Source organism: Neocloeon triangulifer, unplaced genomic scaffold, assembly GCF_031216515.1.
Source record: "Neocloeon triangulifer isolate White Clay Creek 2 clone unplaced genomic scaffold, ASM3121651v1 ptg000012l, whole genome shotgun sequence".
NCBI lineage: Eukaryota > Metazoa > Arthropoda > Insecta > Ephemeroptera > Baetidae > Neocloeon > Neocloeon triangulifer.
This window is the reverse complement of record NW_026775554.1, coordinates 18,673,440-18,689,010: the sequence shown is the minus strand read 5'-3', so window position 1 is coordinate 18,689,010 and position 15,571 is coordinate 18,673,440. Positions and strand designations below refer to the sequence as shown.

Here is a 15,571-nt window from a genome sequence, read left to right as displayed (position 1 = left end):
TAGGTTGTCAGAAGCAGCAACATCATAAGGCTGCATTATGTAGTTTCAATTTCTTAATTCATTATAATCAATATAAATTTATGCTTCAAAATTGTGAGACGAAATAAATCATATTATATTATTTTATATAGTAATGCACAAAAAAGCTTGAGTGAATTTTAATAATTATCAAAATTAATAATATAAAAAAGCAAGTCAATTTTCTATCTTCCTCCAAGTTTAATGCTTAGGATTATCTCCATCATGATACAACTCCATTTTTAAGACTAAATTTCCTCATGAAATGAAACATAAATTACTTCACTTATCGAGTATGTACTGTTCAGTGAGATGCAGTTAAAACGTGGAGAACGCCACAAAAAAGACACATGTAATAACTACACTAGAAATGTGGAAAGTGGTAAAATTTGTGATCAATCCCATTTACGAAGCAGCAGTGTCCATCTCTGAAGCTGCTGCCTCTGGCTCTTCGTCATTGTAGATGTTCTCGGCCATTTGCCACACCTTAAAAAATGAGAAAAGTTATGAAATGTTTTGTCTTTTGTTAAAAAAAAAAAAATAGGAGACAATAATGTATAATTCAACCAACCTGCATTATGTTATCTTCAGAGACAGAGCAAATGACCCATGGTTCATTTGGATTCCAGGAGAAGTCGGATATTTTAGCTGTGTGTCCACCGTGGATGAACTGCATATGAAAATTGAAATGAGTTTCCAGCACAATTAATTTAGAAAAGAGACAAACCAGAAGTTCAGGAGGGCCGTCTTCAGCATCCTCACTGGACTGCTCCTCTCCAATTTTGCTCAGGTCCCAGACGTGCAGACGTCTGTCAGTGCCACTGGAGGCAAGGATGGTCTCGTTATGGGGAGACCACTGTACTTGGAAGATCTCATCCTTGTGCGACTCAAACGAGTGCAACTTCAGCTTCAGGTTTCGCAAATCCCAGAGGGCAACGGTTTTGTCTGCACTGCCAGTGGCCAGGATGTACTCGGAATACGGGTTGAAGGAGAGGCAGTTGACCTCGGCTGTGTGGGCATCAACAGTGTGAGACGGTTTGCTTGTGTTGTTGCACCTCGTGTCCCAGATCATCAACTTCTGGTCGTCAGCCACAGAGCCGAAAAGGCTCTCGTGCAAAAGGTGCCAAGCGACGTCCTCGACGACGGCCGTGTGGCCAGTGAAAATGGTCTTGGCGTCAATGATGCGGTTTTCCTTGGGGGTGGCGTTGATGTCCCACAGACAGATGGTGTGGTCGTCCGAAGCACTGAGCAGATAGCCATTCAAATTGGGGTTCCATGAAAGTCCATAGCCTTCCTTCTGGTGACCTCGCAATCTGAAATTTTTGACAAAAAATTTTTACTTTAACACAAGAAGAAATTTGAGGAATATTAATTGACAAAAAAAATTAAATTAATCAATGGTGAAAGCCTGAAAATCAATCTAAGCTCAGAGGGTTTTAAAATCTGAATTGAAAAGCCTTTAAAATTAATTTAAAAATATTTAATCTACATCGGATGATAATTTTAATTTGACTCACCTAAGGTCTGGGTGGCATTCTCCATTGGGGTCAGGCTTCGAAGGATGTTTGGTGTAATCAAAAACAAGCACGTCGCTTGACGGTGTTTTCGTGGCAATGACGCAGGGGTTTTGAGGCATGTACCTCGCCCTGTTCACCTCTCCCTCGTGATTGATCTTAATTTCGATCTCGATCTTTCCACTAACGGAACCAAATCCACCAAACTCTGTTAAAATATAAATTGTTAATACCTCATAATCCAGAACTTATTTTGATTAAATACCTCCTTTTTCATTATCATAATGAGAAGCGTCGAACTGGGCATCCTCGTTCGGGAGCTGGACGCTGGCAATCAAAAGGTGGTTCTGCTCGTCCGAGGTGTGCGTGCCAAGGATGAGCCGGTGGATTGAGTAATCCTTTCCCTCAGGCCTAAATTTGAAATTAATAAATACCAAGTGAGCTCCAAAAAAATAATTATTATTACCTGGTGACATCCGGAAGCCACTGGGCAGTCAACGAAGGCCATTCGAGGGCATGGGTCATGACCAAGTCATACAGGAAGGGTGTATTTTTCTTCCATATTTTATATTCCTCATTTATGACGCGCTCCTCTACGGCATCGTCGAATGCTTCAGCTAAAATTGGTTAAAAAAAACTATTAATTACATATTCTTGTGTACGACGACACTTTGTTTGGAGCGTGGCGTCGTTTTATCATGGGTATTTAAACGCGTTTAAGTCAAATATTTCAGCCGTTCTCGGTGATTTGTGATTAAATATGATGAAATGGTACTTTGAAGAAACGAAAAATATAAAAAAATACTTGCCTCCGTCCTTATCACCCATAATTTCAATCGAAAATCCTTGTAAATTCACGAGAGATCGACAATGCCGGCGTCAGCTCCCGCCAAAGTCGAAGAAAATGGCGCTGCAGATTGTTTTTGAAATGTTTTGACAAATTAAAAAAATTTTGATTTGGCGATTATTTTTATAAATTTTTAAGCTTAATTTGTATCTCAAAAATTATCATGGAAATTTTTTCAAAATTTCGAAAGTTAATCCCAGAAAAAAGTAAAATTTCCAGCGGTGAAAAATGACTTGACAACGTTGCAATTAAATATTTGAAAAATTCTCGATTTTTTCGGATTTTTTAAATTTTAATTCCATTTGGCAATCACAGCCAAAAGCTAAATCACGAGTTTAAATTATTATAATTTTGATAATTTGCCTGCAAAATAAATTCAAATAACATTTTGCAACATCAGAAAAAAATTTCATTCATAAAATGCAACACTGCGCAAATTGAATGGCAATGGCTAGTTTTCAACATGGCCGTCTCAATTACAGACACCAATCTTTAGCACCGAGGAGAATCCGCAGTTAAAACGTCACCTGGAACGAGTATTCGCCAAGGGACATGCTCGACTGCAGTATAAGATTTATCAGTTATTTAACATCGCCAGCAAAATCGCGAGTCTGATCGCCAGTTCGTCTCGATTGCCGAACACTGGGGCGTTTTTATTTCCCAGACGATGGAAGGTCTCCAGCTGTCCGACACAGAACAACGTTATTTCGGCGATTTATTTATCTGCTGCGACGCTGACAACAGTGGCAAAGTCACCGCGAGCAAAGCCACAGAACTATTCAGAACCGCCAATTTGCCGTCGGACAGTCTTAAGCAGGTGACTTGGCAATTTAGCAAATTCGCCGGCGGTGTGTGACACATTCGATCTGTTGCAGATTTTCGAGCTTTGCGGAGTCGGCAGTAGCACGATCCACTACAGTCGTCGGCAATTTTACACAGCTCTGAAACTGATCGCAGCTGCCCAGGCAGGAATGGCTCTAAACGCCGACTTGGTCTCCTCTGGGTCAGACGTGCCCCTTCCAAGGTTTACGGCATGGACAACGGAGACCCCGGAAAAGCAGAAACCCACTCGGCAACACATATCAGCAAGTCCTGATCTGATTCAGCTCAGTGACACAGACGCCACGCCAATTCCTCTTGTAAATGTTTAAATTCATGTTTTTGAATAAATTTGTTAATATTCAAATTTATTGGTCCAGACGCTGACGTCAAGTGCAGTCATTTTGACGAGCGACTCCGAAGCCGATTGCGAGTCCAACGAACCTTCTCACATTCCCCTAAACAGAAACGCAAACAATGGAACTTGTTCTCCTGAAGTTTCCAGCAACGCCAGCGATTCGCCCACTCCTACCAATAGTGTCAAGGAGAGGAAGGAAAATTGGGCAAATGCATGGCAAGGCCTAGGTACGAGTCAATTTGTTGTGCTATAGACGAGCAAATGTAAAATTTGTGTTAAAAAAATTACATGTATGCAATTCAAATTTTTGCTGTGATTTCAGATATAGATCCAAGTTTACTGAGCGAGGAACAAAGACAGCTCTTGGGTACCGAGGAGGAATCGTCAGACAGGCACAGCAGCGACGAAGAGGGGGTGGAGGATGACGAAGTTTGGAGCATAACCGAGGAACAAAGAGAGTACTACACAAACCAATTCCGCGCTTTGCAACCCGATCCTTCAGGACTTGTTCCTGGACACACAGCTAGGGTGTTTTTCGAGAAATCTCGCTTGCCAGTTTCTGAACTTAGGAAAATATGGTAAATATTTTGTCGACATCATAACTTTGTCGAAGACTCTGAAAATTTATTTATTTATTTATTTTGTTGTTTGAATCTAAATTTGGGTTTTTCTTGATGGTTGCTTTCAGAGTTTATCTTTTTTTTTTAAATATCCTGCCAATATATGAACATAATTGATTTTTATTTAAAAAAAAAGAGGAAAAGATAATTTTTTTTAAATTATAAAAATCATGAATATAACATTTATTTTACAAAATACAAAATCTGATAACTGATATACATTTATAGAAACATACTAAACAATCAATGGTTTCATTTATTTATTTATTAAGCTAATTAACAAAAATCCTTAAAAAAATTATAAAGATTTCATGTCTTTTTTATTAGTATTGTTAATTATTATAAATCTATTTTCAGGCAACTTTCTGATGTGACAAAGGACGGCGCCCTTTCGCTGGACGAGTTCAACACAGCCATGCATTTAGTGGTGCTGCGCAGAAATAGCATTCCCCTTCCGGACGTGCTGCCGTCAGTGCTGCAACCGCCACTGCTCAATCTCTCTTCCCCGACGCCCCCCATCAAGGGCCCCCCGACGACAGAGCCGCCTCCTGCACCACAGGTGGAAGACAGTCCGCCCAGTCTGTCTCCGCCAAATGGTGAACCGAGCTCTCCACAGCGCAGCAAAGAATGGACCAAATTTGTTGACTCGCCCACTAGTTCAGTTTCTTCACCTGGTCCCAAACCAGTAAACTTTGACTTCCACAAAGCCGCCGTTGAACAGGACCCGAAGATTCTGCACCCTGTGCCGTTGAGGGTCACGCCCGACTCGGGGCCGCACACAGAAGAGGACGGTCTGAAGTCGCCCAGGCGGTTCGAAAATGAGGACCAGGGCAGCCCAAAGAAAGGCATCGTCAGCCAGAATAGTCTCGACCCTGGCGACATCAGACCCATCCAAAGGCCTCAGCCTAAAAAACCAGCAGGTCAGTGGTTTAGCATTCAAACATTAAAACAGTAGTGGAATGTGATTTAAATTTGTCTGATTAAACCTAAACGAGCTTTGTGCGTTTTATTATTTTCAAATCGTACATTTTGTAAACGATTCTGCTTTTTATGGAATGTGTTTTCTGAAACAAATTTTTATCACATCAGTCGGAACTGACAGTAGGTGACTTGAGTCCTTATTTATTCTAAATGTTGTTTTGTGTCCAGCCCCCGGTAGAGGAGCAATACCCCCTCCACCTCATCACCCGCACAACAGTGACTTTGACGCACAAGGGTAAGGCTTGCAGTGTGATTTTCTTTTGTCAAAACTGAGTGTTGTGTGCTCACTCTTGGTGTCATGGTCGCAGGACTGTATCCGGACCCACTAGTCTCCCTCCAATGGCTGCACTCCCTCAGGGCCCTAAAAAAGAGCCGCCCCCTCCACCGCCCCCTAGGCCGTACAGAACTCACACCAGGAGCTCATCTCTAGACCTCAACACGCTGGGTAATTTCATCCTATTGCCAATAGTCAGTGTGCTAGAAATTAGTATTTTGATCGTATTTGTTTGCATCAAATTTGTCAGTCATTTTCATAGACCATTTCAAATAACCTGTGAGTAACAAAAGATACTAATACCTGGCATTTCAACCGTTGCAAGTTAATTAAAATTTAAGTTAAAACTAAAAACAAAATTATTTTCTTTGCAGGAAAAGGAAATTTGCTTCCACCAGTTGTGCCTCCCAGAGTATCTCCTATTGCTGTGAGTTGACTTGCCTGTTCCACCAAAGTTGATACTAAATTTGAAATCATTGTTTTCAGACTTCTCCCAAAAAGTTGGTCGTCCAGCGAAGCGAGGGTGACGTAATCATGCCAAAAAACAAGCAAGGTTTTGCAGACTTTTCTCATTTTGGAGATGCCGCTGAAAGTGTAGAAGCAATAGAAGCAGAGGCACCAAGAAAACACGGAGCTTTTGAAGTCTACAGAAAACCAATAAGTAAAAAAAAAAAATAAGAGTTTGAGAATTTATATATGTTTAATTTTTTTCCTGCAGAACAAACCAAGCAAGAAGAAGAAACAGCCGAAGCACAACCAGCAACAGAAACGTTAAGGTGCGAAAAAAGCTCCTTTTTTATTTTTGTGCTGTTCATTTTGTTCCAATTAAAAAAGGAAAATCATTTTTAATTTTTTCCAATTTTATTTCAGGGGTTACAGCGTTAAGCCGAGTGAGCTGAGAGAACATAACATGTGCCTCTCACGTCTGTGCGTCCAATTGGGTCGTGAGCTGGTCTCGTTGCAGGAGGAGCACCTGAGCCTGCGCCTTCAAATAGAAGCTCTCAGCAGCTCTGGTGATTAGACTCAGTTGTGTCTTACCTGAATGAATGATTTTATCCGCCCTCGTCAGGCAGCCATTTGTTGAGTTTGAAATCTCGAAAGCCACAAGCATCATATTTTAAAGCAGCTACTTGTTGACTTATTTTCTATACAATTGGAAAGAGGGTCGTCGGCCCGCAAAATATACCGTATGTGAAATGTAAATTGTAGCATGTGATATGGAGATAATTACTTATTGCTTGTAAATATACCAAATAATATGGCGTTGAGATAGCGCAATGTCAAATATCTTGACCACTTTAAAACTACCATTGCTACTACTCGATTTTTACTACACTATTTTGTCATTATTTGATATCGGCAAGTCATACGAAATTTTATTGTTGTACATCATACCATTATTTGAGTTTGTATCGCTTCCAAAATGGAGTAACCCATTATTCATATTTTTTATCTCTTGACAAACCGTCTCTACATTCATATGCGAAATGTTGCACAAACTGAGCTTGCAATCTTTTCCCCTCGAATGGTTTGAAAAAAAGTAATTTCTCAGTCTAGTCATGAATAATTGTTCCATGGAATATCCTTCGTTCTACGGATTCTAGCATTCCTTGATTTGCGAAAAAAGCAGAAATTAAAGTGCATGGCCTGTAAAATAAAATAAGTAAATATTTAGTGTACATCAAATGATGAATATTATATTTTTGTGAGAACATTGCTGGTGCTAAGAAGTAAATTTCCAGCTTTATTGTTTATTGTTCTTCATCATAGGCTTCATGAATTTATTTTAGTTCTATTGCCTGGATATTTGTAATTTATGGAAAAGGTATATAAAGAATATACTGAATACGATCAAAATGAATTTCATTTTCTGCACCTTACGGAAAGAAATATCAAACGAGTCTTTTTCATATTTAGCTGTAGTCAATCTCTTTATTTTTACACAGAATATTACGCTATAAAAATATTCATTCAACTTAATCGTAGCAGACTGATATTAGCTTCACACACAATGTGCGCACCATTTGGAAAGTTACATAGTTTGATTCTCTTGATTGGCCCCTAAAACCAGGGTATTGGTGCTGGCAGAAGCAGATGATGATAAATTACAATCAAACCGATGGAATCGAAGTAAAAATTTTGCAATTCTTTCTTTGGTACTTTGCAAACTGATGGAAGATTGTAAATAATAATAATAAAAAACCAACAAAAAAATCAGCCAATCAATACAGTGTCGAATTGGGTTGCAGTTGTGACATCATGCGCGGACGTGACCTCCGTGATCGATGAGAATAATTAATTCGATTAAGAGTCATTGAGTTGAGCTTGAGTGGGTTGATGACGGCGACAAAACGGGACAGCGGAATCACTAGACGACATCTATCTTTTCAGCTCTCGGCTCGCTGGCACTCACACTGGCTATCTATACAGTCATCACTGGCTTAGGAGGCGCCCTGTGGAAAAAAGAGTAGAGGCTTAGAAGACCTGTCGGACACGACGGACGCAGAACGTCCGGCGCGTCCGGCAAGTGGTTATGCGCGTCGCAGACTCGGTGGTGGAATGAGTACATAAATATTATTTTTATGTTTGACGCAATCAACAGAACGGGACCATTCTGAAAAAAGAGCTAGGGAGGACGTGAGGTGGATAATGTGAGAGAGACACTGTTTTGCGTCAACAGGGACACTGATGGTTGCGATTACTCGCGGCAGGCGTGGTCCGCCTCCTCGTATCTCCCAATCAGTGCGTACAACAGCCCTTTACAAAAAGATATTTACAAGAGGATCAGTGTGTGAGTGAGAGACAGGATTGCAGGGCGATGATTGAATCAGGATTAAAGGAGGGTCAGTTTTTATTAACTCGTTCTTTTAATTAAAAAATGTATATTTTGTTGCGGTGCCACCAACTTGGGTTTTAAGAAAAAGGAAAAATTAATTAATTAATTCGAGAGTAAGAAAATAACTCTGGTTTCTTTCTTCTCAGTCAGTCAGCCTGCCAGACCCTTTACAAATTGTTAATTCATCGCCTTTGTTTTGAGCATATATAATTATAAATTTGCGTTAATGACTAGAGGTATATAATAATAATCATAAAATCACAAACTGAAAATTGCATTCAACGGTAAAGCAGCATGGAGCCTCTAAAAAGCAGAGTTTCATATTTAGTTTAGATGTGAATTATTATTAAATTATTTTGTTTTATTTTTTTTAAAGAGGTTCATTTTTTTATTGGTTTTTCTAAGCGTGGATCCTGTCCACTTTCATAGCAGACCTGTCCGCATGATAATTATTTTCTTCACACGTTCAAATTTGAAGGGAGGATTTTTGAGCATGTTCCGATCTTGCAAGTCGGGAACGATTTTTTTTCATAATGATGGATAGGATTTTGTTCCACTTCCGTGTTACTGGTACAAAGGCAGCAAAGGTTGGTCAATTTTGGTACTTGTTCCGCAAGGCATGGCATAAGCAGCAACACAAACTAGCTCAGTAGTGCATGCACAATGCAAAGGGATCGTGTCCCTGGTCAGCTCGGCTGTCCTTGTCAGTTTATTGCGGGCCCTTGTATTTGTTTTCGTCAAGAGTCACGCAACTACTTTCTCGTCTCTTTCCATGTATTATTATTTTTTTTGTCAAACTTAGCCAGACGCTTTTGGAACGCTCAGTTTACCAATATTGGACCATTGAGCAGCTAGCTTTGCTTTCATTCGTGTTAATTATAGAGAGATTGTGCTCCGCTCTTTCCAGCATTCTTGCAATAAACAGTCAATTGCAACCATCCAACAAATAAAAGCCAAACTCATATGTAAATAAAGGGGAGGATTTGGACGAACACATTTATAAAGAACTCCTGCACTCGTGAAACGATTTTTGGTTATTACCTTGTCATTGTCGGCGCACTTGCCACCCCGAGCAAACACTTAATTGACAGCAAAGAGAGATTTCGGGAGAGACTTTTTCGCTACTCGACCTGCACACAATGCAGCAAACGGCAAGAATCCTGTCCACAGTGTCATTGACAGCCAAGCGCATTTGGTAAATATATAATATAATAGCAGTGATATGTTTGTAAGATTTGTAGTAAAGGTGCAGATTACAACATTTAAGAAAGAGAGCATACATTCATCGCAACCCCTACTACTTAAAAAAGGTTCGCACACTAAAGTAAGTAAGACTATGTAATATAATTGAGATTAGAGTAGAAAAGGTTTTGCTTGCTTGCTTGCTAAACAGAACTTGAGAGCAATTAATTGTATGAGCAAAATTACCAGAGTTAATTTAGCTTGCAGCTTTGTACACAATCAAGAGAGTATTTGCGTGTTGTGAGATTTAGGGCGGCTCCATCACCAACCATATAAATATATAACACAGCAAAAGAACTAAATAAGTAAAATGAACAAATCAATCGATTGTAAGTCGCATCCATTCGCATAATGATAGGAGTGGGACCACATACAACTCATACCAACAGTACAAAAGAGCCGACAAAATACTTGCAAATGCAAAACTTGCGTGTCTCGTGTGGTTATTATTAAAATTATTGCACTCTACACGGTCAATTACGGTAACAATAAAATGCATAAAGAACCAATAATTAATATATATAAAATACACGTTGCTGGTTCGTCAAAGCGGGAATTAAAAAAAAACTATTAGAGAGATAGAGAGAGAAAGAGAGGAAAGATGAAGAGGAGTAAAAAATAAACAAATCGAATCGTCTCAACTGTAACTGCAAGTCGTCTGTCGTACTTGGGTAATTATGAATTAATCAATACAGAACAGTGATGCAACGGAAAACGTATAGAGATATATATAAAATACTGTTTGCGTGTTCCAGAGGTAGTAGTAATAGAGAAGGCGGTGAGCAAAAACAATAACGTTGATTAATTGTAATTATCGCTCAACATTATTATTAATAATCCAACAACTGAAAAATCAATGATAACAACAAGAGAGATTAGGCGCTGTTTTTATGCCACTGACTGGCGCGTTAAGTCAACGCGGCCAGGCCGCATGTCGGCCGGAGCCTGGTATACCAATCAGTACATACTACGCAGATGAGCAACGCAATTCAATAATGAGAAAAATAACCATATATTAGAAAGAGAGAAGACGCTTCTGTATATAATGTATAATATGGAAAGAACCATTACTCGTTCAGTATAGATTGCTTGTTTGCTTGAATATTAATTTAATGTAGCAGCACAGCAGCAGCGGTGGTGGTGGTAGCGGTTTGTAAAATAAAACAGAGAGACAAATATGTATAATATCGAGTCTACAGTCATTCAATATCAACGATTGATGCGTTTTAGGGGGCAGTCGGCATAATATAATATCTGTGAGTAGTTTTGCAAGTATATTATATTATTTCGATTGTCAGAGCGTGTGGGTAGAATTGTATAGTACGTTCCCTCCGTATATAAAAAGAGACGGACTTATTTACAGAAAGGCGTATGACCAACCTTGATCAGTTTCAGTCTCGTTTGTGCGACGCATGTGATACAAACGCGCGATCACAACACACTGAATCAACGATTTGGATTTTCATAATTATTCATAAAATGCGAAATATATATACGCCATCGTATATGTATATTTATATAATATGGAGCAAAGCATGCAAGATTAGTAATTCTGTATTGTCACAAGCAAATTACACATGAACAACAGAAAAATAATAAATGTACGCATGGGTGTGAAAATAATACGTAATCAAAATCCCTTTGCAAGTAGCAGCAGACAACGTGCAAAATAAATTGAGAGGCTGCACGGCGCGCAGTACAGCGCGACAAGGTGTGTTGCCTGGTATACCGAAATCAGCCTCCTATATCTCACTGATCGTTCCAAATAATTTTAAGTGTTTGTTAATATAAAACAAATAAAAAAGTATAGTGCTCTCCCTACTACAACTACAAAGAGTATCCTCCTCCTACCTCAATCACATGAGATTTAAAGGCAGCATTATTATTAATAAGAGAGAAGTTCACACACTTGTTTTAATAGGTACTGATTTATGATTAATATAATGAACCTCCACGTGAAATAATAAAAAACTGGACTTGAGTGGCGCGTCGATACAACGCAGTGGTGTCACCGCCCACTTGGTATACCAAACAAGCCCTTTTTTAATGACTCTTAATCATAAGTGGTACAACAACTGCAACAACAACACTTTGTATATTGCTGTGGTGATTATTATGTCAAAATATTTAAAAAGACTTGATTATTTTTATTAATTATCATGTCTCTGCATGCTCGTTTTGCGCTTAAGTTTAGCATGAATTAAACTCTCGTGGTTTTTGTTTTGTTTAAAAACAACAAAGTATGTATATATATAGAGTATATAATGGTATATATATATAACAGTAGCCCCGCCACCAGGCAAAAATAATATCAAAGCAACAATAAAATCCATCAATAACGTGAGCTGTTTAATGGTACTACATGCAAAGGAACAAAATAAATATTGTATACGTATATGTATATATAAATATATTATTCGTATAAAGCTGCACACTCGAAGAGGAACCATTACAAAGTAGCAAAATTATATAATGCAGATTGGTAGTATTACTGATATGTATATTCCTCGAAAGTCGGTGAGTGAGAGATAGAGTGAAGACTCGAGTTTCGGATCTCATTTCAGTCTATAAAGCAAAGGGAGCAGTACGTGGTTCAATCAATCAGTCATAAAAGCATAATAATAATAATTATTGATAATAATTGAAGTCAGTATAGTTTCAAAAAACTGTGTAGTAGTAGTACGTGTGACAGAGAAAAAGAGAGAGACAGTGAGAATAAGGGATAAGTTGTGAGAGAGAGAGCGTCCCGTGGGGGCTAATAGGTCCGAGTGGGGTCTGAGGCCGGGAGGGCTGGCTCGCTCCGAGTTTGAGTACCTGTTGAGAGAACTGTTTCGATTTGTTTGCTGAGCCGCCTCTGTCTGGTGCAGACGTCTACTGATGACGCCACTTAGGGCGCATTAGAAATGCAACGGCCGTCGCCGCTTGGTATACCCTAGTGGCATGGCCATCGTGAGCTAGTAGAGACTTGCAGTAGAAGATGCCAACCCAGTTAATTGCCAAGCTTCGACACTCAGGGGGAGCCCTTGGGCCGCGATAGCCACGCTCCGCTCGGCGCAGACCCCCCGTCCGACCCCGAAGGCCCCGCCCCTCGAACTACCCACCGTGGTAGAAGATGCTATCGACGGTGTGCGCCTCCGAGTGGCAGGGGGCCTCGTGGGGACCGAAGGCCGCCGCCTCGCGGAGGGGCGTAACGGGGGCCACCTGGTCAGGGGATGCGAATTATTTTGCTTTGCGTACTGAGAGAGAAGGAGGGATAATTAAAATATATAAATATAAAATAGCAATCAAGTTAAAATCAAATCATAACCATATCTCGAGAGTGATTAATTAATAAGTGACTATGTATTAGTAGCGGATTCTCAAACAAATACGTATATAGTAATCTTCGTCCTCTACAGGTAGCAAAATAGTCCAATAGTGAGAGAAGGAGGGTCCAAATAATTCAGGCTGCATCGACGGTATTGCACCTTTTGGGCAAGGCCATAGGCCCCGTGCGCAAGAAAAAGGCTTGCTTTTCTCTTTCAGGTCTGTCACAAAGGCTACTATTGCTCAAACCAAAAGATGCTCGCGAAACTTTTTGAAACAAAGATTTCCGAGTAGCTTGCACTCGTTTTAGTCATTGGAGACCTGAGTCAAGTCAGGTCGGCAGTCTCGTGTTTTCTCAATAAAGAGAGGCAGGTGGTCCCAGTAGTCTTCCGACACACAAAAACTATATAGTGGTTTATATTATATATATATAAAAACTGTATATAAATATATATATTTATAAAGTATATGTATCGCGCGACACTCGCGGCTGGAAAGCATCCAGGATAGAGATATATAAGATAAAAGATATATATACGTACTTATTGTGAAAGCTGACTGCTGTGCTACGCACGGCAGCACCATCACTGCCTGGTATACACAGCCAGCTTACTGATGGTGTTCAATGGAGGGCTCCATGTTGTGGAGGGCTTTACAGTGATCGAGACAACAAAAACATTTAGAATTGGAAGGTTATTTGTTTTACGGCCGAGCCTGCGACGCGCCACCTCACAACTTCCGAAAACCTCTAGTAGCAACAGGGCCGAAGTGAGTCCTTCGCAGGCCTTCGGCGCCCCTCCCTGTCAAGGGCGGCACGCTCGAAGCTGCGAAGAATTCATTCGACTCTGCCCCTACCTTTCAACAGATGATGCTCCGCTCCAGCAGCAGCGGCGAGCCCAGCTTGTCGCAGTGGCACTGCGAACTGCTGCACTGCGAGCACAGGAGGCACCCGACCACCGACACTACGGCCGGAAAGGTCGACTTGCGGGGCGTGCCAGGGGTCGAGGCCTGCTGATGCAGCCATGGGTGCTCCAGGCACTGTCTGGCAGTCAGACGACCACTGCAAACAAAAAAGAACACGTCACTACAAAAGTTGAATACAACTTATCAGCAATGGTTTTCCTATCAGTCCCAGAGGGGAATGTATTTAAAATTAAACACGGACATGAGGGTTTGCTGCGTTATCAGATTTAAGATTGATTTTTTTTCTAAATTTCTTACACCACTTCCGGAATCAAGATTTTTCCACACAAACGGAAAATAATTTGGAAAAAATCGTTAAAAAACTATAAAAATACTTTTTGAAAGGAATTCCAAAAACGTAAAATGATTAATCTCGTTTTATTTTTTCTTTGGCTTATTTAGCTCAATTTTAATAAATATAAAACACGAAAGGACAAAGTAAATTAAATAAAGGAATTTATATGGAGTTCCGCAAAGACCTTGAAACAAAGCAAACGGCGCAGTTTTCAAATGGCTTCCAAAGTATTTTTGTAATTGCACGAAAGAATTTTTTATGCCGATCATCAAAATGGAATACGTACGTCTGTTCCACAACCAACGTGGCTCGGATGAAATCCTGGGCGGCAGTCGACACATTCTCGAAGAGCTCATCCGGGAACGACAGGTTGTTCTGCGAAATGTTGCAAAACGTCTCCTGTTTGGTCTCGCCCGCAAAGGGCGAATATCCCGTGAGCAGGACATACGCGAGCACGCCGACCGACCTTTGGACATTCAATTTTCAAATCAATACTCGGTACATTTTTCGCATGCATGTTGTGTAATAAGTTAAAAAGCTAAGGGTGGGGTGGTGTGGGGTTCTCGAAGTTGCGACGCAGTTCCATAATGGCTACCACGACTGCTCCTCCTTCCACTGCATAGCGACAGAATTGTGAAAGTAGGGCAGCTCACTTTGAACGCGATTAACTCTTTTTTAAGTCGCGGAAACGCGGAATTCGCGAGGGTGGGTCAGTTAAGGGTTGCGGGAGATTGAAATTGCACAGCCTTCGAGGCTATTGGCACCGCGATTGGGCAAAAAATTGGCTGAAATGTTACCATTTTGAGGACGTCTACGTCTGTCTCCGACCAGTGTTGGCAAAGAATTGAAAGTCGGGAGAGTCGGAGCTGCACGAATGGCGAGCAAATAACGATCGGGTGTTTCCGGCAGGGGTATTTAGAGAGGAGTGAGGTGAAGTGAGCGGAAAAGCAAAAGCAACGCAGACAGTGGGTAATAATGGTTATAATGAGCATCGAAAGTCCACGTAGTACACTCGAGCTTTGTAGCAGTATTAATAATATTGAGAAAAGGGGGGAAAAATGCAAAATTTTATTTTTAAAAATAAAATTAATTATAAATTGGACACATAAAATACAAATTAATTGTTGTAGCATTGATACTCTTTTTTTTGCATAGAAAAACAATCATGACTTAAATAAGTTGCAAAATATGCAGAAATAAATTATTGGATTTTTAATTGATGTTGCATCATGGCTCATGAGTCATGGATATTATTTCATTTAAAAAAAAAATCTGACTAGTTTATTCTGCATGAATCATAAAAATTATTATATTGCAATATTTATATATTAATTTGCACAAATTAAATGCAATAATAATGATGACTAAAAATAAGTTCAATTAAATCATATTTATTACTAATTTATATTTCATTGCAAAATAATTCAATATCTTTATCCCTCTTTCTTTTGTCAATAGTAAAATATAAATTTGAGGGCGGCGAACATAAATTTACTAA

The 15,571-nt window shown here is 39.9% G+C and overlaps 3 protein-coding genes across 5 annotated transcripts in view; 1 reads left to right on the top strand and 2 right to left on the bottom strand.

Annotated features, from left to right (window-relative positions):
* Positions 1–195: 195 nt before the first annotated feature.
* Positions 196–2,482, bottom strand: LOC132197603 (chromatin assembly factor 1 p55 subunit). Of its 2 annotated transcripts, XM_059620976.1 has the most exons (7): positions 2,342–2,481; positions 1,999–2,149; positions 1,798–1,943; positions 1,536–1,740; positions 746–1,331; positions 590–688; positions 196–504 (listed from the first exon to the last, which is right to left on the bottom strand). In XM_059620976.1, exons 1-7 carry the CDS (start codon positions 2,358–2,360, stop codon positions 424–426), a joined length of 1,287 nt encoding a protein of 428 aa, XP_059476959.1. In that variant the 5' UTR covers positions 2,361–2,481; the 3' UTR covers positions 196–423. The 2 variants fall into 2 exon arrangements, with proteins under 2 accessions (XP_059476959.1, XP_059476958.1); XM_059620975.1 differs by having other exon boundaries at positions 590–1,331; positions 2,342–2,482.
* Positions 2,483–2,827: 345 nt separating this feature from the next.
* On the top strand, positions 2,828–7,282 carry LOC132197601 (ralBP1-associated Eps domain-containing protein 1). 2 transcript variants are annotated; one of them, XM_059620973.1, is made up of 11 exons: positions 2,828–3,196; positions 3,255–3,518; positions 3,579–3,783; positions 3,879–4,134; positions 4,534–5,096; positions 5,326–5,392; positions 5,466–5,602; positions 5,806–5,858; positions 5,918–6,092; positions 6,150–6,207; positions 6,302–7,282. In XM_059620973.1, the coding sequence occupies exons 1-11, from the start codon at positions 3,047–3,049 to the stop codon at positions 6,450–6,452; spliced, it is 2,079 nt and encodes a 692-aa protein (XP_059476956.1). In that variant the 5' UTR covers positions 2,828–3,046; the 3' UTR covers positions 6,453–7,282. The 2 variants fall into 2 exon arrangements, with proteins under 2 accessions (XP_059476956.1, XP_059476957.1); XM_059620974.1 differs by lacking the exons at positions 5,326–5,392; positions 5,466–5,602.
* A 52-nt stretch (positions 7,283–7,334) lies between these two features.
* The window catches only part of LOC132197604 (serine/threonine-protein kinase 17A-like), a 28,102-nt gene continuing 19,865 nt past the window's right edge, over positions 7,335–15,571 (bottom strand). Inside the window, exons 6-8 of the mRNA XM_059620977.1 lie at positions 14,360–14,539; positions 13,671–13,875; positions 7,335–7,884 (exon numbers count right to left, since the gene is read on the bottom strand). Of these exons, the coding sequence (XP_059476960.1) occupies positions 13,674–13,875; positions 14,360–14,539 (382 nt within the window). The 3' untranslated portion in view covers positions 7,335–7,884; positions 13,671–13,673. The remainder of the gene's footprint in view (positions 7,885–13,670; positions 13,876–14,359; positions 14,540–15,571) is intronic.